The 21498-nt window shown below is 38.0% G+C and overlaps 2 protein-coding genes across 3 annotated transcripts; both read right to left on the bottom strand.

Moving 5' to 3' along the window:
- Nucleotides 1-924: 924 nt before the first annotated feature.
- Nucleotides 925-17026, bottom strand: LOC117906036 (coenzyme Q-binding protein COQ10 homolog, mitochondrial-like). Of its 2 annotated transcripts, XM_034818971.1 has the most exons (4): nucleotides 16471-17019; nucleotides 10227-10422; nucleotides 3224-3355; nucleotides 925-1283 (listed from the first exon to the last, which is right to left on the bottom strand). In XM_034818971.1, the coding sequence occupies exons 1-4, from the start codon at nucleotides 16758-16760 to the stop codon at nucleotides 1161-1163; spliced, it is 741 nt and encodes a 246-aa protein (XP_034674862.1). In that variant the 5' UTR covers nucleotides 16761-17019; the 3' UTR covers nucleotides 925-1160. The 2 variants fall into 2 exon arrangements, with proteins under 2 accessions (XP_034674862.1, XP_034674863.1); XM_034818972.1 differs by lacking the exon at nucleotides 3224-3355 and having other exon boundaries at nucleotides 16471-17026.
- Nucleotides 17027-17444: 418 nt separating this feature from the next.
- On the bottom strand, nucleotides 17445-21370 carry LOC117905986 (cold-regulated protein 27). Its single transcript, XM_034818897.1, has 5 exons — nucleotides 21026-21370; nucleotides 19937-20137; nucleotides 19513-19813; nucleotides 18075-18187; nucleotides 17445-17986 (listed from the first exon to the last, which is right to left on the bottom strand). The coding sequence occupies exons 1-5, from the start codon at nucleotides 21110-21112 to the stop codon at nucleotides 17921-17923; spliced, it is 768 nt and encodes a 255-aa protein (XP_034674788.1). The 5' UTR covers nucleotides 21113-21370; the 3' UTR covers nucleotides 17445-17920.
- Between the last annotated feature and the right edge of the window lie 128 nt (nucleotides 21371-21498).

The following is a 21498-nucleotide window of genomic DNA, read 5'->3' as shown; positions in this document are numbered from 1 at the left end:
AAATATATTTTAATTTTTTATAACTTATTTTATTAAAAATCAATTTTTTATTATATATATAAATAGAAAATTAAAAATTAAATTAAATTGATTTAATATATAATCGAGACAAGACGAGATGAAACAAGACAATACTTAAACTCCTTCCGAATCTGTTCCACATTTTTTAAAAAGAATTTCAAATCTACTTTTAACTTATTTATTTAAATTTTAAACTCGTCTCATCAAGTATGATGCATGATGGCTACCCAAAAAGACCCACCTCATTGCCATCCCTAGGCCAAAGCCCAGCTCCGCCTCCATTTGACAAGGTTCCTCTTATTCAAACCCATTGGAAGGCCGATATAGGTCAAGTTTTGGGTGGTCCAAATCAGGTGGAAACCCAAGCTAAGAAGGCTCGAGTCTGGCCCGTCTAGTGCCTACTGAAAAAGGACTCTAGTACTCATTGCTCACCTGCTGTTGTCCAAGGGAATGCCTCAATTTCCTAGCATTCTTGCCACGAATGCTAATAAAACACAATAATAACACCAAACCAAATGAATTTGTAGCAAAAGAGCAGGAATTTGCAACATACACTTCGATCCTGCAGCAATGGGTCCAAAACAGAAACGGTGAAAAAAACTAAAGGTCCAATTGACTTGACACCCACCATTTCATGGATATGTCCAACCTTGACATCTGCGTGGGATCGGGCCATCAACTTTCAGGTTAGGACCCAACCTAACCCAACCCACAGCCCTACTGATGAACAGGAAAAAAGACCACCTGTAGAGAACCTCTGATGACATTCAGACACCCTTCTGCCTCAGCAGAAATATGGTGATAGCATAATCCAAGTATGAAAAGCCTTATCTTCTAATTACAAAGAACTGGAAATGATCACATGAATATAAAATTTAATCAAATGAAAAGAAAAACAAAACAAAGCAAAAGATGAAGATCCGGTATGCCTTATAACTACAAGGAACTGAAAATAATCACATGAATATAAAATTAAATGAAATGGGAAAAAAATAAAAGAGATTGTTAACTTTACATAACCAGAACCATCCAGTAGGCACGGTGGATGAGGCCATTGGTTTTTATTTCAACTGTGTTTGAGATACACTGCACAGGATTTCATTTGGAAAAAAAATCAAGTTGAATGAAAAGGTGAACCTTCAAACCCTTTGTTCGTAAGAGTTTTCAAGTATTGGGACACCTGGTCCATATATCAATCGACAACGCTCGCTAAAGGATCCAACAAGTCGAGAGACCACCTCCTTAAAGAACATGGAAGCCACCTGAGCAACAGAAAGATATCACCAAATTTAGAATGCTTCAAGCTTCATATTCTGGACCTTTTGGGGGTGATATTCCAATATAATGAGCATGGACATACAAATTTATATACCCTGGAAACTTTTACAATTGAAATTGGCATATGAGCCCACAAACATTATAAATGACACATGCAAACAAGGTCCAGAATAAGCACGAAATGTTTATATGGCATAAGAATTCTCCCACACATTGAAAAATACACCTCCATCATGTTGGAGATGGTACCTATAAAAAACATGATAATTGGAGTAGTTCCTGGTTCATTGATGGAGGTGATTGTGGTGGCATGGCAGTGACAGTTTGGCAGGTGGAGAAGGTGGTGGTGGAGGCAGCCTTGGTTTCTTGGAGGTAAATTTGATAATAATTTAACTTCCTTCTACTCCACAAATATCCAGAAGTGACTAAAACTCAATTAATAGGCATTGGCTTGATACGTTGTTGGAGCTTAAGCTTTTAGGGTGAGTGGCAGGTCTAACACGGTATCGGGTTCTCTTTGAAAGCATCTGTTTGTTCATTTCTTTGTCTATCTGCCAGTCTGCCTTTTCACCTGAGGGAGAGAGTGTCGTGTGAAGGAAAGGGATTATTCACTTAATGTGCATTGTTGGCTTCTTCCCTAACTGCTAGACTTTGACCAGTGGCAGTCTGACAGTAGGAACATTGTAAACAGCTATACCTATTTCCAGCGTTTTAAAAACTGACCGCCGGGCGGTTACCAGTCTGGTCCGGTTCACCCCTTTGAACGGCCAGCCTCTGAACCGGCTTCAAACATCTGGAACTGACAGTCAGACGGTTGACCTGGCCGGTTTTTAATTAATCGAACAGTTCAAATGAATTTTTTCCTTTTCTTTTTTTTGTCTTCCAAAACAATGCCTTTCCTTTCTTCTTCATACTTCCAGCCCGTTCTCCTCCTCCCCCCCGCCCCCAAAAACAGTCGTTGGCCCGCAGCCCGTTCTGCCCTCCACAGTCGTAGCCCTGCCCACGCCAAAATAGTCCACCGGACTCCAAAAACCACCCCCCACCCCGCCCCCCCTTTCCAGCTCACGTGTTGCTGCTCCAGTCAAACTCCCATCTCCAGCCCAGCCAACACGACATCGCCGGCCTACGCCATTCCAACGGCCATAAGTCCATCTTCATTTTTTTTTGTTTCTTTTACCCTATTACCTTATTTCCTTATTTATCTTAAGTCTTACATTTGCAATTCTTTTGACTCTTATGATTTTTAAAATTTATGATTTTAATCTAAATTAATGAAACATTATGATGTTAAATAAATTTTTGAAATTTTGTGTCCTCATATTTTAAATAAATAAATTTTTTATTTTAAAATAAGTTTATGATTCAAAAATAAAATTTAAAATTTTTAATTTTAAAATAAAATTCCTATTTTAATCTAAATTTATTATTTGAAACTAATTTTCTGATTTTTAAATAATTTTATCATTGTTAGCTTATTGCTCATTTGTGGATATAGGATAGTAATGATTTGATAAAAGTATTATATTGATTTACATTGTCATCTTATATTGTATTAGAAACATGATATATGATGACTTAGTAGAATTTATTATTTTTATTTTTTATAATTATTTTTAATTTTAATAATATATAAAATATATATTTATGATGTCATCGGTTCAACCGTGATTAGACAATCGGTCTGACCAATGCACCGTGAACTAATAACTTTTCCGGTTAGATCACCAATCCGGTTTTGAAAACATTGCCTATTTCACTTTCTTGCACAAAGTAGACATTTTTCTGGACAACTCAACTACTTAGATTATTATACCTGAAAATACCTTTAATTCATGAATAAATGTAATAGCAGGCCCTGGTATGAGTCCAAACTTTATAGAGCTAAAAAGATGAATGGTATAATAAACTGACGAAAGAAACTTACCTGACGATAAAGTGGTGACTGGAATTTGAAATCCACCAAAAAATAGAGGTTGCAAGTTCCAGGACTTGGACCCGGATTGAATTCCCAAATATTTATCAAGTGATCAAAAAGAGAACTTTCTGACACAGTTGTCTGGAAGTAAAGCAGGGAAAAAAAAAATATCACAATGGGGCCAGTAAAACTACATGAAAATCAAAACCAATTATAGGAAGAGCTATATGCTACTTAGAATATTTGTAAAGATCCATTTATGGTAGTAACAATTATCAGACCAGACAAAAGAGAATTCAACACTCTGACAGACAATGTAGAGCCTCACATACCTAGCAGCAGGATCAACTCTATAAACTCTAATTTGCATAAGAATTTAAAGCCAGAACAACATCAATAGGTTGTGTCTAGTAATCTAATCCCTTGTCTAATACCTTAGCCCTTTTAACACAAATGCAGTTGCTAAGAAAAAATGAACCAATCATTTATGGTATCAAAGGTCTCACCAGGTTGATGATGGTGCTGAATGATAAGCATTATCAATCTTCTAATGGCTAAAAACTAGAAATGTGCATGCCAAATCATTCCTTTGATATGACAAACAACCATCTCAAGCACACATGATTTTTTCTAGTTAGTCTTAGATTATTTTATTACTAACAACAAGAACAGTCATCAGTTCCAGTTTAATAACCAAACAATCTCTTTGGGCTTGGATAGTGTGGCAAGAGCGAAACAATAGGATTTTTTAGGATAAGGGGAGATCGGAAGAGACGTTATGGGATTTGATTTTGTTCTATTCCTCTCTTTGGGCTTCTTGTTCTGCAGCTTTTAGAGGAGTTCCTTTAAATGTGTTACAACTCAACTGGAGTGAGGTTTGCGCTTCAAAAGTTTGAGTTTGTGGGGGTTTCTCTTTGTTTTTAGCTAATGTTGGGTGTTTTTTCTGTTGTTCAGATTGTGTAGGAAGGACCTCTCATCCTTCTAGTGGTTTCTCTTGTTTCTTTTTTCTTTTCTTTCTCCTGTATCTTTCCTTCTATTAATATATTTCTCTTCGTTTCTGATAAAAAATAAAAATAAAAAAAATAACCAAACAATCTCTTCTATTGTTTCTTATTTCTTAAACCTTTTATTTCTGCCTCAGAGAGACACTAGAATCTTGAATCCTGATCCAAAGTCTTGCAGTTTTCCTCCTTGAAAACCAGTTAACAGCTAAATAGATCCCTCAACCAAATTTCCTACACAGTTTCATGAGATGCACACATGATTATATGCTTACATGCTTCAATCCTTAGTAATGAACTCACAATCAAACAAAATATACTACTTTTTATCTAAAATTTAGAAGAACAAAAAAAAAAAAAAAAAAACCTTTCATTGAGAAGTCTCAATGCTTTGTCAGAATTGAATGGGGACCCCCAAGCCTAGATGGGATCTCAATAGCTTTTTGGCAATTTAGTTGGGATTTTATCAAGAATGAGATAATACGGTTTTTCAAGGAGTTATATAACCATGGAAGGTTCGAGAGAAGTCTTAATGCAACATTTTTAGCGTTGATTTCAAAGAGAGTGAGTGCAGAGGATCTAAAAGACTGTAGGCCTATTAGCTTGTTGGGTGATTTATATAAGATTCTTGCTATCGGCAAAGAGATTGAAGGTGGTGGGAAAAATGGTTTCCAAGTCTCAAAATGCTTTGTTAAAGGAAAGACAAATTCTTGATGCAGTGCTAATAGCCAATGAGGTTGTAGATTCTATGTTGAAAAGCAATGCTTGTGGTGTCATATGCAAGCAAGACATCAAGAAGGCATATGATCACATCAATTGGAGTTTCTTGCTATCAATTCTTGAAAAGATGAATTTTCATAAAGAATGAATAGGATGGATTAGATGATGCATATATTTTGCAAAGTTTTTGGTGCTTGTTAATGACACCCCTGGCTTTTCTAATCAATGAAGGAAACAATAATTCCTAATCTTTTCTTATTCTTCCTCACATATGGTATTAGAGTAGGAACGAATCTTATTGTTTAGAAATTGTTCTTGAAAACAATTTTTTGCTTTTTAAACAGAAAACAATTTTTCCAATTTAGAAAACACATTTAGCAAACTTTTAATGGAAAACAGTTTTTTTAGAATTTGTTCTGAAAACATGTTTTTTAGAACAAATTTGAGGTGTTTTAGTTATTTTTTTAGTACAATGTTTTAATCAACAATTGAAAATATGGAAAATACTTTGAAAGCTTTTACGTTATTTGTAAGTAAATAGTACCTTCATGGAGAATAAGCCAAAAAAACTGTTTTTCATATTTAAATTCCCAAATAGAATTTTGTTCTTCAAAACAAGTAATAATAGTTTTCAAGAATTGTTCACAAAAATTATTTTTTGAGAACTATTTTCTGAAAACATTTCCAAAAAAGCCCATAATTTTCTTTCCTAACATTTTATTCGGCTTTCATTGTCAATCTCTACCTGCAAGTTTTTTTTTAGGTATTTATCTCCACTTTTTCTTGTCTTTTTGCCTAGTTTGTCTTTACACCTTTTCAGCCAAAATCAATCACCCATTATGAGAATCCAACTCTACAGATTACTTCCTAAAAACTAAATGGTGAAAATTTCCTAGTGTGGTTGCAATCAACAAAGCTTTCTTAAAAGCAGAGGGTTGCTTGATACTATTGAGAAACCAAAGGTTTCTGATCCTTCCTTTGAATCATGAGATGCTGAAAATTCCATGACTATGTCATGGTTGACTAACTCTGCAACTAAAAGTTAGTAAACCATATCTATTTCTCTCTTTGGCCAAGGAAGTTTGGGATGCAATCTCAGACCTATTCAAAGAAGGGAAGCTACGCGGATTTTAGAGTTGAAGATGACAATCCATGACACCAAACAAAGAGATCTTACAGTGACAGCCTATTACAACACTCTGAAGGTCCTGTGACAAGAGTAGGACTTTCAACAACACCTTGAAATAGAATCTACAGTGGAAGTAGCAAAGTTGGCTGAGGTGTTGGAATGAGATCAAGGTTTTTTTGTTTGTTTGTTTGGTTTTTTTTTTTTAAATCAGAAACAAGAAGTGTATTAATTACACATAAAGATTTCATGAGAGGCATGAGGAATCCTTCCTACAAATATACAAATCTGATCTAAACCACTAAAAACCTCCGTTATACAAGGAGATTTGTAAAAAAAGATGGATCACAAAAGAATGTACAAGAGAAACCTCTCTTGAAAAAACAGCTAGGCTCCTCTCAATGGTGGCACAACTCTAGTGGTGTACATACCGCGAACTAACTAAGTTGAATGACGTTCAAAGAAATGCCTTTAAAATCATTAGTACAAGAGGCCCACAAAGAAGTAAAGAAATGAAATAAATCTCATAAAGTCTCAGACGTCCTCCATTTATCCTCAAATATTCTAGCATTTCTCTCTCATCACACCATCCAAATCAAAGTGAGATAAGCAATCTTCCAAAGTGTCTTGCCTCTGGTGGTGTTCCCAAAACCCATATAAGAAATAGTCATTATATCACAAAAACACCTAGGCTAAACCCACATCATCCCTGCCTATATAAAAAGTTTATGCCATAACCCGACAAGATCAAATTCTTTTCTTTTTTTTTTAATGTGAATAAGCAAGATATATTAAAAGCATTTGTCAAAAGGCACAACAAAGCACACACGGAGTATACAAATAGGGTTGATCGGCAAGCAAGAGAATAGAGAAGAAAAACCCACCACCCTAACAATAAATAGTCACAAAAGAAACTAAGACGCAAGAGAAAAAAGAAACCCCTACTGCAACCCTAAAAAAGAAACTCTTATTAGGCACTAAAATTTCCTGAGCCCAAGTCCAACCCTTCCCTAAATTTTGGCACCCCTACCCTTTCCCCTTACAGTGGAGGGAAAGCAATCGTAGTTAACTGAACTCTCTAGCTTTCGAATTTCCCTCTCAAAACAGGAAGAAGGCAAAGATTTCTTCCTCTTTACCCCCCCCTCCCTTTTCTAGAATCCAGTTTCTTAAGAAGAAGATTGGTTTCCTTCTCTAAGCCCGCAACTGGCATCCCCAAACTATTGCTAAACTTGACAAAGCTACTAGGCAAACTAACAACTTCCTCCCCCTCCGCAACTCTTTTGAAACCTAGATCACAAGGTGGAACCATCTCCTCATCCCTTACCACCAACTCCTTACCAGAAGGACTCTTCATTGTGTTTCCCAAAAGCTCCAACAAACGACCATCCTGAAGCAACATCATTGAGGGCTGACAACCAAGGCTCAAAGGTTCCACACATGGGAGGGTAGAACTCCCAACATGTCTATTTGCCTCTACCGCAAGAGCCTCATCCATGATTGCTACACGAGATTCTGAAAGAGACTAAGGGCCTTGTCTTACAACACTCCACTCCTTGCACCTCACAACCGCCACATAGTCATCGTCAAGGGTTGACTCCGCCACCGCTGTTGGAAAGGGCTCTCGCCTCTCAACCCTAAATCCAAAGCTCCCCCCTTCTCACTTTGCAGTCGTGACTTCTTTTCCACCCTCTTGCTTCATTGCGAAAGCCATAGCAGAAGTGTTGCACCCTGGCAAGCCCAATTCTTCTTTAAGCCTCTCCTTTAAGCATCATTCCTCCCTATAAGGCCCTATGTGATGTAGAACAACCCTAGGATGGTTGCCTACACTCAAGGGTAGGTGGACTAGGGTTTATTTTTTAGGGTGTAAGGAGAGGAACAAAGAATAAATTTTATAGTAAAGAAAATTATAAGATAAGAAATAGAGAGAAAGAAGAAACAATGAAGAAAATATGAAAAACCTTAAAATCTCATTAAGGCCTTCTAGGAGTCTCACCTAGAAGAAAATCAATGGAGTCTCACCATTGAGGGTTGCAACCTTGCAATGAAAGAAAATATAATATTATTCATCAATTCATTCATTTGATTTACATTAATTAGCCTATTTATAGGTTTCTCTAAGAAATCCAAAGTTTACTAGGACTCTAATAACCTATCATGACTCAAATTCTAATTATATTATAACTTAACTAGCTAATCCTAATTTGATTTCAACAAATATTAATCTTAATTTAATTTCAAGTAATATTAATCCTACTTAAAGTTTACTTAGGTCTTCCCTTTCTTCCTTGAATAAACTTTAAAAGGCTTTCCCCCATCACTATGTTTATTGGGTTAGATAATCCAAGAGAGGGCCCAACCTTGACAGGCCCCTTACTCCTTCATCTGAAAGCAACCGAGCCTTAGAAAAACCCACCACCTAGGCCTTAGACGAGGATGACCCTTCAGATCCTTGGGCCTCCTCCAACCCTCAGCGGCCCAGTTTCAAAGACCCAACTGAGCCATCCTTAAAACACGACTCAACCCAACAGTCTTTGTCTTCTCTTGTTGTACTCCTTCTGTCGCCACCTAGATAATCCCCCTCTTCTGCAAAAATTACAACGCTGATTGACATTGCCTCACCTGCCACTTCTTTCCTATGCAAACACAAAATGATCACATCCGAAGACAACGAGTGATGTAACTCCTTTCCCGCCCCTCTGTCGACGTGTGAGCCTCCCGCCGACCATTGTTTTATTGCAGCTCGCTGGTCTTGTTGCTGCTTCTCGGCATCACATGCAAAAACCAAGGAGAAACTTCCCACCATAACTGAATGGAAAAGCTAGAGCTGCCAACAACCACTTGTAGCGAACCGGGCAAAACTCTCCCTTCAAATTTAACTAGGATTGACAAGATCAAGTTTTGGCATTCCTTGCTAGACTCAATGCAGAGTTTGATTAGGTTAGAGGTCAAATACTTGGTAAAGAACCTCTTCCTTCCTTACGAGAAACTTTTGCCTATTGGCATAGTGAAAAGAGTCATAGGATTGTGATGATAAAATCAAACCCACAAGAGAACTCAGTACTCAAAAATGTTTAGGACATCCCTATGTGCTTCAATTTCACTTAGGGTTATTTGATTAAAAGGGATTAAAAGGGTCATTGGAAACCTAATTTTGGAAGTCTAACCCTTCATCCCTTTTTTGCCTCATTTTGACCAAAATACCCTCATTATTTTCTTATAAAAATAACCATTTCTTTTAAAATATATTTTAAATACTTGAAATAGTTAAAAGCATTTATGTTGAAAATGGATTATTCTTCAAACAAAAACATAGGGAGGGATAAATTCATCCCATTTAACCAATTATTTCTTTCACTTATCAATCTAAGTCATGGATGAAGAAAAATGGAGAAAAAGACACTTGCTGATGTGATTATTGCCAAAAATCAAGACACACCAGAGAAATGTGCTAGAAGTTGCATGAAAAACCTCCTCTTGGTGACAAAGGAAACAAGCAACACTACAAGGAAGCTTACCAAAGTGTAACCACTCAGAACTCTGAACCTACAGACAGTATTGCTCAGCACTTAGATGGCACACCATTCACCAAGAATCAATTCTAGGCCTCGCACAAAATAATGGGCCAGGAGGTTCTAACCCTTCTTAAACTTTTGCTCAATTAGGTAATATCTATTCAACTTTAAGTGCCTTCAATGATAGTTCATTTAACCTTTGGATCATTGACTCAGAGAAAACAATCATATGATTGGTGATTCACATTTTTTCTTAACCTATAATTCATGTCCAAGAAAAGTCAAAGTAAAGGTTGGCAATGGCTCCTTTATTCCCATTCATGGGAAAGGTTCAGTTCCTGTATCCCAATCTTTGACCCTATCCTCAGTTCTTCATGTCCCAAATATTATTTGTAATATTTTTTCAATCATTAAAGTTACAAATACATTGAATCGTTCAGTAACTTTCTTTCCTGCTCATTATTATTGCCTATCATATAAAAAATAAAAATCTTCTATTAAGTTGCTGTTAATAAAATAAAAAAGAAAACACACAAATTGCTATTACAAAAATGAACATTCTTCAATTAACTTTCTATTAACCAAAAAGAAAAAAAAAAATCAATCTCACTTTATTACTTCTAAAACAAACAGCCAGAAATTGAGTCAATTACCTTTATGCATTTTGGCCTGTTTAACTCCACATGGGAAACATAATTTTCAACAAGAAATTTGAAACCAATCTCCAACTCAGCATCAAATGATCCATCTGGATATCGTTGAATTATCTCTGACTGTTGACACCAGGGGACAAATCCATGATATAAGTCAACAGCTGCAACTACATCAAATAACTGCTCTGGGGAGTACCTGATATACAGAAACCATGTCCACATTATCTCTCTCATAAAACAAAATATCCAAATGATGTAGTGTAGCCATGAGAGAATATATCCAAATGTCAACTGTAAATCTGATGGGCAAAAACAAACATTCCTTCACAAACCTCACGCAAACCTAGCACCCACCCCAAGGGCTAAGGATGAAATCTGCTTCAGAAAATATTTCTTCGCAAATAGTAGAATACAGAAAATATTTCTTTGCATAAAGAAAATAGTAAAAATAGCCAGCTTCAAGCATTCAAATAGAACAAAATAGTTAGGGAACTTAGGAAGTGGGGAAAAAAGGCATAGAGGAAATGCTTTAAATAAACAGAACCAAAAGATAGATGAAAGAAAAGTATAATCAAGCTGGGGGACTAATGACCAGCAGACTTGGGTACTCACCAACTGACCCAGCAATGATCGAGGACCTGGCCCCCACCCCAAGGGCTAAGGGTGAAATCTGCTTCAGAAAATATTTCTTCGCATGAATAAATAGTAGAATACAGAAAATATTTCTTTGCATAAAGAAAATAGTAAAAATAGCCAGCTTCCAGCATTCAAATAGAACAAAATAGTTAGGGAACTTAGGAAGTGGGGAAAAAAGGCATAGAGGAAATGCTTTAAATAAACAGAACTAAAAGATAGATGAAAGAAAAGTATAATCAAGGTGGGGGACTAATGACCAGCAGACTTCTTGAAGCAAACCATTTAGAGTAACTAAGGTTGCCCATCAGGTAAAACTGCTGACTATGGAGAATCCTAATGTTAGTCAATGATGGACGTGATTTAGGAACCTTATGTCCTGTATGATGATGCATTACAAACAAAATGCAGAAAATTTTCTGAAAAGGAAATGAAAATGGATGGTGCTTTCAGTTACTATGCTCAATAAAATAGACAATTGATCAATCACAAAGACATGCATTCATAAGATGAGTGTCGATCAATTAGAATGTTGGCATGAGCAGTCAGAATCAGATAAAAAATTGTAAGTTTGGAAATGTACACAACTAATATAAAAGTAGCCTATTGGTAACAACTCAAATAGTTTTGCATGCCTTTAGAAGGATAACAACAGAACAAGTGAGAATTCCTTAATACATTACTTGGATGCAAAGTGATAAGTAATGGAGTGATAGAATAATGAAACTAAAAAAATAATAATTATAATTTAACCAAATGCTAGGAACCAAAAAGAGTAAAAGGAGTTGTTCAATATGCCATTGTCAATAATAAATGGTAGGAAGGAAAAGGAAGTTAAAATTTTGAGTCTGAGGGTTCCCAACAATTGGTTGCCATGGAATATCTGCAAAAGGATTATCCTCTTTATGAAATTTGTAGCTCTCAAGAAGAAAAATAGAATTGATGGGACAGATACTACTCAAGACTTCAATTTTCTCTCTTGTGTATGAGTGCCCTAAATATGTAAGACTTCTTTCTATCCTGGGTTAAACTATCCTATTTGGATTTGAAGAGCATGGTCATGGCATTTGCTACTTTGTTGATTGCACAACAACAATGTTTGTTGTTCAAAAAACAAATAACCATGGAGTTGAAATTAGATTTCAAGAAAGGATGAAGAGAAAATGGTGGTTCTAGAGGTGTAAGCATATTTTCATAGAGGTGTGAGAATGAATTCTAGGCATGAAAAAATGCTTCTATTAACAAGGAGAAATTGTTGTTTTGGTGTGGAATCAAAGTCCTTCAAAATCTTTTTGGAGTCCGTAAATGGTAAGGCGGTGGGGAAGATTGTAGAGACGGGTCAGGGGTTTTCCTCTTAGATCAAATTTAAGATGAGGAGTCTTCCTTGGCTTCTTGAGGGAGTGGAAGACTGCTGTGAAGGAAAGTTCAGAGAGCCTTTCAGAAGAGTGTGGAATGAAGGGGGAAGGAGCTACAAGTTGGAGTTGCGCAGCTGCAGCAACAAAACTGGAAGGTTTCTGTTGTGTTCAGCTGTGTGCATAGAGGAAAAAAGGTTTTCCTTAGTTTTCCTAGAAGGAAAGGCTCCCCAAGGGGATTGGAAGATTCTTGCCTCAAATCTTAGGAGCATTGGGGTAGTCCCTGTGTCTTAGCCTTTGGAGGAGTCAAAGGAGCAGGTCAAGCATTGGGAGGAAAAGATAGGTGACAATCAGTTTAAGGAAGCTTCCTTTGCAAAGGTGTTGAACAAAGGCAAGAAGGAGTGGGGTGATGAAGTGTGGGTTGAGAGTGAGTCAAGGGAGGTATTAAGCAACTTGGGGTTTCTCAAGAAGTGTCAAGTGGGGAGGTGGGATGGTTCTTTAAACTGGTTGCCAGCTTTGGACACGCTGAATTTGTGAGCTTGACATTCTTAAGGTTTGAATGGGGATTTGAATCTACTTTTGTTGGGAGACAATCTCGTTTTATTTGAGCTTGAAAATGTTTCTAAGGCCGAAAGTGTTTCATTTTTTAGGTCTTGCTTGTTTGAGGGAAGAAGAATGAAGCTAGAATGGTGGGAGCCGGATGTTGGTTACTTCAAAGAAGGTGCTTGCGTCAGTGAAGTGTGGTTGAGGGTGTTGGGTCTACCAGTGCATCTATAGGGAAAAAAGTTCTTTAAAAAGAGTGGACGATGTCTGTGGAGGTTTTGTGATGGTTGATATAGAGATAGAGGAGAGGCGTCACCTGAAATGGGTGAGATTACTCATTAAATCTAGTGGAAGAAAGGTGTCAAATCAGTTAGTGGCTGTGGACATAGACAATGTCTTTGTCATCTGTTTGTGGTGGGAAGTTTCTCTATGGTTGTCGATGAGCTTTCAAAGAGGAGTTGCAGAAATCCAGAGGTTAGGGATAAAAAGAAAAGAAGTTCATGTGTGGTTGGGAGAGTGTAGGAGAAAGAAGGGAGACGTGTTGCAGATGTCGTGCAAGAAGAGGTGACTGAATAGAAGGCCTTAGGGGTTGTGCCTAGTCTCTTAGCACAAGATATAGAGAAACGTGTGTGGTCAAAGTCGGGCAGCAGCTTAGATGGGGAGCTTCTTGGGCCTCCTTGCAGGTCACTGGGTCGTAAGGCTTTAAATGAATTGGATACTGGTGAAAGGAGCACATGTTTCTTCTCAAGCCTGCCCAAAACCTCTTCTTTAAGTTTGTCCAAAGGGAACCAAGCTGGGCTTCCTAAGTTTGGGCTAGGTTAAGAGCCATGTGAGCTGTTCCCAGTGGGCAATATGGAGAATGTGGAGGAGTTGGCTTCTGAGCTTGGTTGTAAGGTGGGAAGTTTACCCTCCACTTGGGAATGCCATTGGATGCTCCCTTCAAGTCTATGACAATTTGGGATGGAGTGGAGAAGAGATTCCATAAGAGATTGGCTATGTGGAAACGTCAATATATTTCTAAGGGAGGAAGAATTACCTTGATTAGGAGTACACTGTTCAACTTGCCTATTCTTCAATTGCCAAGAGGGGTCAGATTAAGGTTGGAGCAAATTCAGAGAGATTTCTTGTGGGGAGGTGGAGCTTTAGTCCGAAGACCTCACTTAGTAAGATGGGCAACAGTTTGGCTTCTTAAGAGAAAATGGGGTCTGGGGGTTAAGAGCATTTCTACACTCAATACAGCTCTCCTTTGCAAATGGAGTTGGCGTTTTGCGAATAAGAGAGGGGCTTTATGGAACCAAGTAATTAGGGGGAAATATGGAGAGAAACAAGGAGGGTGGTGTTCTCGGGATGTAAGAGAGGGGTATGGTGTAGGGTTGTGGAAAACAATTAGGAAGTTCGAGCACATAGTTAGCAGTAGACTCTCCTTTGTGGTGGGGAATAGGCAAAGGGTGAGTTTTTGGAAGGATGCTTGGTGTGGGGATACACCTTTGTGAGTTTCTTTCCCTTCCTTGTTCGCTCTAGCTAATCCAAAAGAAGCTTGGGTGAAGGATGTTAGGTCCGGGACAACAGAGGGAGTTGAAGTCCTTGCTTTACAAGGTCCTTTAACAATTGGGAGATGGAAGAGGTGGAGGGCTTTCTGTTACACCTATGTGGTCAAAAACTGATCTTGGAAGAGGATGATAGGGTGCAGTGGATGGAAACAAAGGATGGAATTTTCTCAACAAAGTCACTTTACAAAGTTCCTCAGTTTTATTTCCAATGAAGAACATTTGGAAGTTGTGTGTGAAGCCAAAACTAAGCTTCTTTGCTTAGGAGGCTTCTTGGGGTAAAGTTTTAACCTTGGACTAAGTTAAAAAAAAAAAAGGATGGGCCTTAGCAAATAGATGTTATTTTTGTCAAGCGGAAAAGGAATCCACTGACCACCTCCTTCTTCATTATGAAAAGAAAAATGCATTGTGAGAGATGTTTTTCACTCTTTTTAGAGTGTCTTCGGTGTTCCCATTGCCGATTAGGGAAACCCTATTGGGTTGGACTGGTTTCTTTATGGGAAAGAAGTGCAAGACTGTTTGGAGAGCGGGTCCTCTTTGCATTTTTTGGACAATTTGGAAGACTAGCAATAGAATCGCCTTTGAAAATGAGGTGTTGTCCATCCAAAGGCTAAAAACTTCTTTTCTTAACTCACTTTGGTCGGAGACTAATTTGTTTATAAAAGATGATCCCTCTACCTTTGTTGAGTTCATTGATTGGGTGGGTTCCCGTTGAGGGAGGGGATACTTTTTTTGTACATCTTTATGGACAATTTTTTATTTTACTTGTAAGGGGGTGAGTATTTTCCTTTCTATTATGTACATCTTGAGTCACTATTTTAGCGCCTCTTAGCAATACAATCCTTTTCTTACTTATCAAAAAAAAAAAAAAAAGCCAAGCCAACCCATGTCTTTTGGAACCCTGGTTTTAAGTTCCCAAGAAAGACGTCAAAGGAACCCTAACATTGGTGATTCTGCTTCCTCTCTGGAGTTCTTCGCATATCCCCTCTCCTAATGGCAATGATTCAGTCTGATGGAGTGGATTTCAGGTGTGGATGAAGCCCTGATGACAGAAGCAGTAGGCTTAAAGGTAGGTCCCCGCTCTTGATGTTAGCATGTCAGACAAGGGTGGCGCCTCCCTTGGGGACTCTAATTTCTGGTTCTTGGCCATTTTGAATGATGTTCCAAAATGGAAGGATGTTAGATCTTATGTGGAATGAAGAGAAGGGTCCTTCGGGTAAGGAGTTGGAGGTCAACCAAGTTGTGGAGGCCTATTGCCTATCAAAGGGGAAGGAGCTTAGCTTTATGAGTCTTCCTAGTAAGTTTGCCAATTTCAGTAGTTTTTTGGGTTTGTCAATGGTGGGATTTAAAAAGGAAATTACTTTCCTTTTAAAAAGAATCGAGTCAAGAAAAGGACATGGGTTTAAGGTCTCAAGTCTCAAGGGAAAATAGGAAATTCTCATCTACTCATTTGGAGAAGGAAACCTAAAAGCTAGAATGTTCAGTAAATTACAATTGCTCTCCTCTCTCGATCAGGGAACGAAGGGAGAGCAATGGGATTTTAGTTCTCTCTATGAGGTTGCTTTCTTCACCCCTAGCTTGGTTGATGGTTTTTGGTTGTAGAAGGACTCTCGAGTGGTTTCTTGTCCATCCTAGGCTTTAGGTGTTTCTTGCGAGGTAACTTTTAGGTATTTCCCATCAGGCCTGTCCAGTTTTCTAAGGAGTTGGGGTTGGATGCTGTTTGGATGGTTTGTTTTAGCTCTGCCCTTTTCTCTCTTGCTAGCCTTTAAGCCTTTTGTGTGTGTGTGTGTGTGGGGGGGGGCAACAAGGAAGATGCAATATCTTTTAGAATTCTAGAATGAAATGAAACATCATACTGATTTTCAATTTTGTTTCCTCAGTTATGGAAGAACCTTATTTTGTGCAGAGGGTTTGCCCAATTCTTCGAATTGTATGGGTACCACTTTTCAAAGAAACACAATAACAATGCTGACGGACGAGAATGAAGTAATTTCTTCGTTTCATTTTCAGAAAAATCATCCAGGCAACAGAAGAGAAAAGAAACAGAAAATTAGGAATATTACAGCAGCTACTTCAACCCCAAAACTAATAGAAATTTCCAAGTTTTATTTTCAATTATCCTCTTACAAATTCTTAGCAACGAAACAGAGAATAAGCCAAATTGGTTACCGCATAATGCGCCGTTCCTCATAAACTTTAGATAGAATACCGCCCTCTTCTCCGTCTACACAACCAAGAAAACTCCTCCTTTGAACAGCACTGCTGCAACACATTCTTCCCATCAAAGTATTAAAATCCTTGTTAGCAAGGAGCGATTCATGGACCGGAGCAATGCCACTCAAGCACCTAGTCTGATTGAATAACATCCGCGACTGCCCACCGTTTTTGGCAGACCTCACGCAGTTACTACAGCGGACGAAGGACCCAACAGCCCTCGCCGTCGTAAAAAATGGCGGCATCGTGATTGCACACCTAACTCATGCAAATCAAAAAACTGCCCCGCTAAACAACAAACGACAGGGGGGGGAAATGGGTCCTGGGATGAGAGAAGGAGCGAGAAATCAGAGAAGAATGGAGGGAGGAGGTGTTTCAACAAGTTTTATCAGTTTCGCTTCCCTTTTTCGGTTTCCCTTTTTGTGTCCTATCAAAAAGGGGGGAGATTGGGTCGGTAAATCATGGTATGACCGCATGAGATAGAAATAAGCGGACTCTTTAGAAGGTTCGCCTTTGCTTCTTTGACATTGACCCGACCATTGAGTCAAAAGCATGCCACTTTTGAACTTTTGTTTAAATTTATAATGCTTGGAAGTTTTGAAAAGAAACTTCAAAAATGCCATAAATCTAGAAGAAATAATTTTAAAAGTGTCATATTTTATTAATATTATTTATTTATTTAAAAAAAAATCCCATGAAAATTTGGTGCCCTTTCCCAGATTCCAATCATTTACGATTGAAATTTAAAAACCATCATCAGTCATTCTTTCTCTGATGGGCGTGGACCCAGAAATGGATTTGTACGCCAAATCCTGTATATGAAATTGGATTGGACAAAATTCCCATATGAATATGCACGTAGGATTATGGTGTGCATTTCATTTTATTGGGTTTTGAAAAGGCCTAATTGAACTTCATTCATATCTATATAATCTAATGCGCTTGCTACACATCCATAAAATCACAAAAAAGAAACATATACAAATGTTTGTTATGTGCTTGTTATAGCCATGGAAGTCAGTTCTCGTCAATACATATACTATACCCAGACACAAATCAACAACAAACAGCTCCACCCACCCAAAAAGAAAGAGGAAGAAGAGTGGTCGCACACAACATTCTTCATTCTTGTCCATACCCCAATTTGTACTACCAGAGAGTAAAGACACACCTATTGGTGCCCTCTCTTCCTCTCTCTCTCCATGCTCCTCTTTCATAGTACTAAAGCCACATCTCTTATGCTTTCCCTCTCTTGATTTTGTTGTTGGTTTATGAGTTATAACAATCAATATGCCCCAAGTTTCCTTCATCCACCTCCGGAACAGAAAGGAATATATACACAGACCAAATTGTGATCCGAAGCCAGCCTTGTTGCTTGCTTGACAGTCATTGATAGAATCCTTCATCAGTCTGCAGGGACACTGTTCATAGTGGCATCTCCAGTGACAGTGTGTCTCTGAGAAGGAACAACCTGAAAAAACCACTTAATGGATTGAGAACCACATGATATTATGATGTACAGAATACAATAAAATGATGCTAACGGTCAAACACAGTACTTGATCATTGACACAAGTATCAACCACTATTGTTTTCATCCTCTTTGCACTGACTAGACTGCTTTCCCTCCCCCCTTCAACATCATCGTCAAGAAAGTTCTGATCGGACACCTCTGCACGAAATAAAATATTCTAATTAGTTTCAGGAGCTAAAATCACTTAAACCTTCCTTTTTTTTGTCCCCAATTCGCTAGTATTTGAAGCATTAAGTGGCCAAGGTATGGAAGGATCATGAAAATTTCCTGTCAATTGAGTAAAGAATCTCCATTTTGCAGCATACAGATGCATCATGAATCACAGAGTAAAGAGCAGAAAAAGGAAAAAAGAAAGGGTGTATTGTCCATGATAGAGATACCATAGTTTTCACCTAGTACCCAAGCCCAAGCACAACACAGGCATCACTGTGACATGTCAAAGGAACCTATTTCTCCAGTGCCTATGGGACTGGATATCTCATACTCGATTCAGTCTCCATTGGCATGCATCAAGATGATTGGCACCTCATGTTCAAACTGCAGTCAATGATTGAGAATATGGCAAAGTGCTAAGAATATCGGCTTAGAGCATGAGGGATATGTTTGGCTATTAAAAGGGATTGGAGCTCGTCATCAGTTGAAATGCTGTAGTGATGACATTATTGGGGTGAATTCAGAAATGTTCAACTCTTGAGGCTTAGGCCTCCCGAGAATCACAAAATGCATTGAAGTAGAAAAGGCCCTGACAGGGAAAGAAATACAAGTATTTGAGCACAAAACATCATAAGAGAAAGCATTTTCAAGTTCTTCCCTCTTAAAAATGAATTCAATTAACAATTTAGAGCCTTGCTCAAGCCATTCTTGTTAAATCTGAATCCAGATTGTAGAATCCTAAGTTTCTCGGTCCCATATCACAAGGGAGACATTTCTTGATCTTTAGGTTGACCTTAGTTTTTCAAGTCACCATCGTCAACCAAACCTTTCTGAAAAAATAAACAAAACCCTGGTTTCTAACATTGTAAATGGCCCTAGGTTTTCAAGTCAACATTGTTAAGTAAACCTTTCCAAATAAATAAATAAGAACCACTTATAATATTTATGCATTGCCTTTACTTGGCAGAGTGAAGCAAGAAAATATAAGTGATGGTACCAAGGAATAAATAAGAATTCACGCAGCTAACAAATCTGAGATTATGTATCAGCTAAGAGAAAACATTAGATTTTGAAATATTATTCAATAAATGCACCAAATATTTAAATTATTCATGCTCTGTATTTCTCAGTGATAATACTTATATCAACAAGCAAGTAATTCAGAATGTATATAGGAAGAAGCACGGATCAGTTAACACAAATCTAATATACATACATACATACATATACATGTGTGCTTGTGTGTCTTTGCATACACAGTAAGAAAAGGAGAATCTTCCAGAATACAACAATATATAGCCAATGACTACCTGTATTGGTGCTGAGGGAATCTCGTTGGCGCAAATGACAGTGATACATGGGGAACTGCTTTGAAGTGGTGGCTAATCCACAGGGTGATGCCTTTTTCCCTCTAGAGGGGACTGCTTTCCTTGTGGAAGAACCATTCTCCTGAGGAGCAGGCAACACTACAGTTTCATCCCTGCACGCCGATCTGAAATGCTGGATCCATGGATTTGCTAGAAGAACATGAGATCCATCTGCTTTAACCATTTGCTTCCTAGCTCTTTCAAAATTGATCTTCTGCCAGAAGCCACCACGAAGAACCTTGAACTGGGAAGTTGGAAGAAAAGAATGAAAGGAGTCACACAGAAAGCAATGGCAGAAATTTAAAGCCAAAATCTCATATAATGAGGAAGGCAGCACATGAAACAGAAGAGAGTGGTAGGTTCAGACCTGGCCAGATGAGTTGCGGGTTTTACAAAGCATTTGCAAGGATGGTTTGGAATCTGATGGGTTCTCTTTTTGAGAGTGCCAACCAAGCAAACCAAAAGAATTATATAACTGGTCAACAAATGATGCTTCCATGGATTTGAGGTACAAACTGTGCTTCTCATCCGTCCATTCCATGGACATAGGTTCCGTCACTGGAGAGTCCTATCACATTATTATCATTATTAGAACCACATGACCTCAAAAAATGCAATGGGAATTAAACTCAATACAACAATAATCCACTAGATTTATGGTAGACAGAGGACACAGAACAGGGTATGTAGGAATCAAAAGAAAAAAGCCAAACAAAGGTAAGAAACGATGTCAAATGTTCTAAGGACAGACATTTTCCCAATTGTCATACCATATGCACAATCATAGTATTCACTAACACTATTTCTTTTCCATCTTGGTACGAGGAAAACAGACTTAGCTACTTAAGTCTGTTGGAGACTACAAACTGCCTTCCAATTCAACTGGAGCTCCAAGACTTTCTGATGCTATTTTTTAACGAATTTCTCCAGACTTATTGGTCTGTGTCTTGAATCGTATTACAAACACCCTCTGATCTAATCAATTAAAACGAGGCACGAGAAAGATAAGAACCAGAAGAAAAACACCCAGAACTCGAATATGGGAAATAGTTTAAAATATCTGTACGCAATACAATATTCATCAGACTGACCGATCCCACAGCCTACTATGCGTTGTTTGCAGTTCTATCCCCAGACCCATTTCCCCGTTGTAAAAAGGCAATCGATTAAAAGTACAAGCCTGAATTAAAATTAATTTCTTCTGCACTAAAAAAATAACAACAATAATTAAAAAGAAAAAAAAAAAGCTTGAGCTTTTCATTCCATACGCAACATAAAATATTCAGGAACAACCTTGATTCTCAAACTCTAATAATAAGTAAAAAAAAAAAAAAAAAAAGAAACCAATCAACAAAAGCAGACCCCAAGATTCCACTGAAACCCAAAACGATTATATAAAAAAAATTCAGAAAAATATATTAATATGAACTAGGAAAAGAGGAAGAAGAAGAATTACTAGGCTAGAAGTCTCTTCCTGGTCAACAGACTCGGTGGAGTCGCCACCGGTGAGTCCTGAAGTCTGCCTGGTTCTGAAACTCTCCATATCATTAACAATAAATATATATGTTTATTTTTATGGTGAAATCAAGCCCAAATTTAGTATTCTGTAACAGGGAAGGGATTGAGAGAGAGAGAGAACGGAGAGAGAAGATGAGGGAAATGAGCACCCAAAGGGATGGTGGAGGGGACAAAAGAACGCGCCAGCTGTCAACACTTTACACGTGGCAGGAGGTAACGACCTTGCCACGTCAAGATGGTTAGAGGCGTTGAAGATATTTTTTTCCGCCTACTGAAAAATATCTGGTATTGGAAGGCTGTTGACATTTGGAGTGCCTGACGGTTCGGCCTGAGTGTTAATATGCCCTTTTAATTATTCCCCTTTTGTGGCTTCTGAGTATCCAAGCATATAAAGACGACACCTGATTGCAT

This window comes from Vitis riparia, chromosome 18, assembly GCF_004353265.1.
Source record: "Vitis riparia cultivar Riparia Gloire de Montpellier isolate 1030 chromosome 18, EGFV_Vit.rip_1.0, whole genome shotgun sequence".
NCBI classification, from domain to species: domain Eukaryota; kingdom Viridiplantae; phylum Streptophyta; class Magnoliopsida; order Vitales; family Vitaceae; genus Vitis; species Vitis riparia.
The sequence above is the reverse complement of the archived record's forward strand: the minus strand, read 5'-3'. Positions and strand labels throughout refer to the sequence as shown.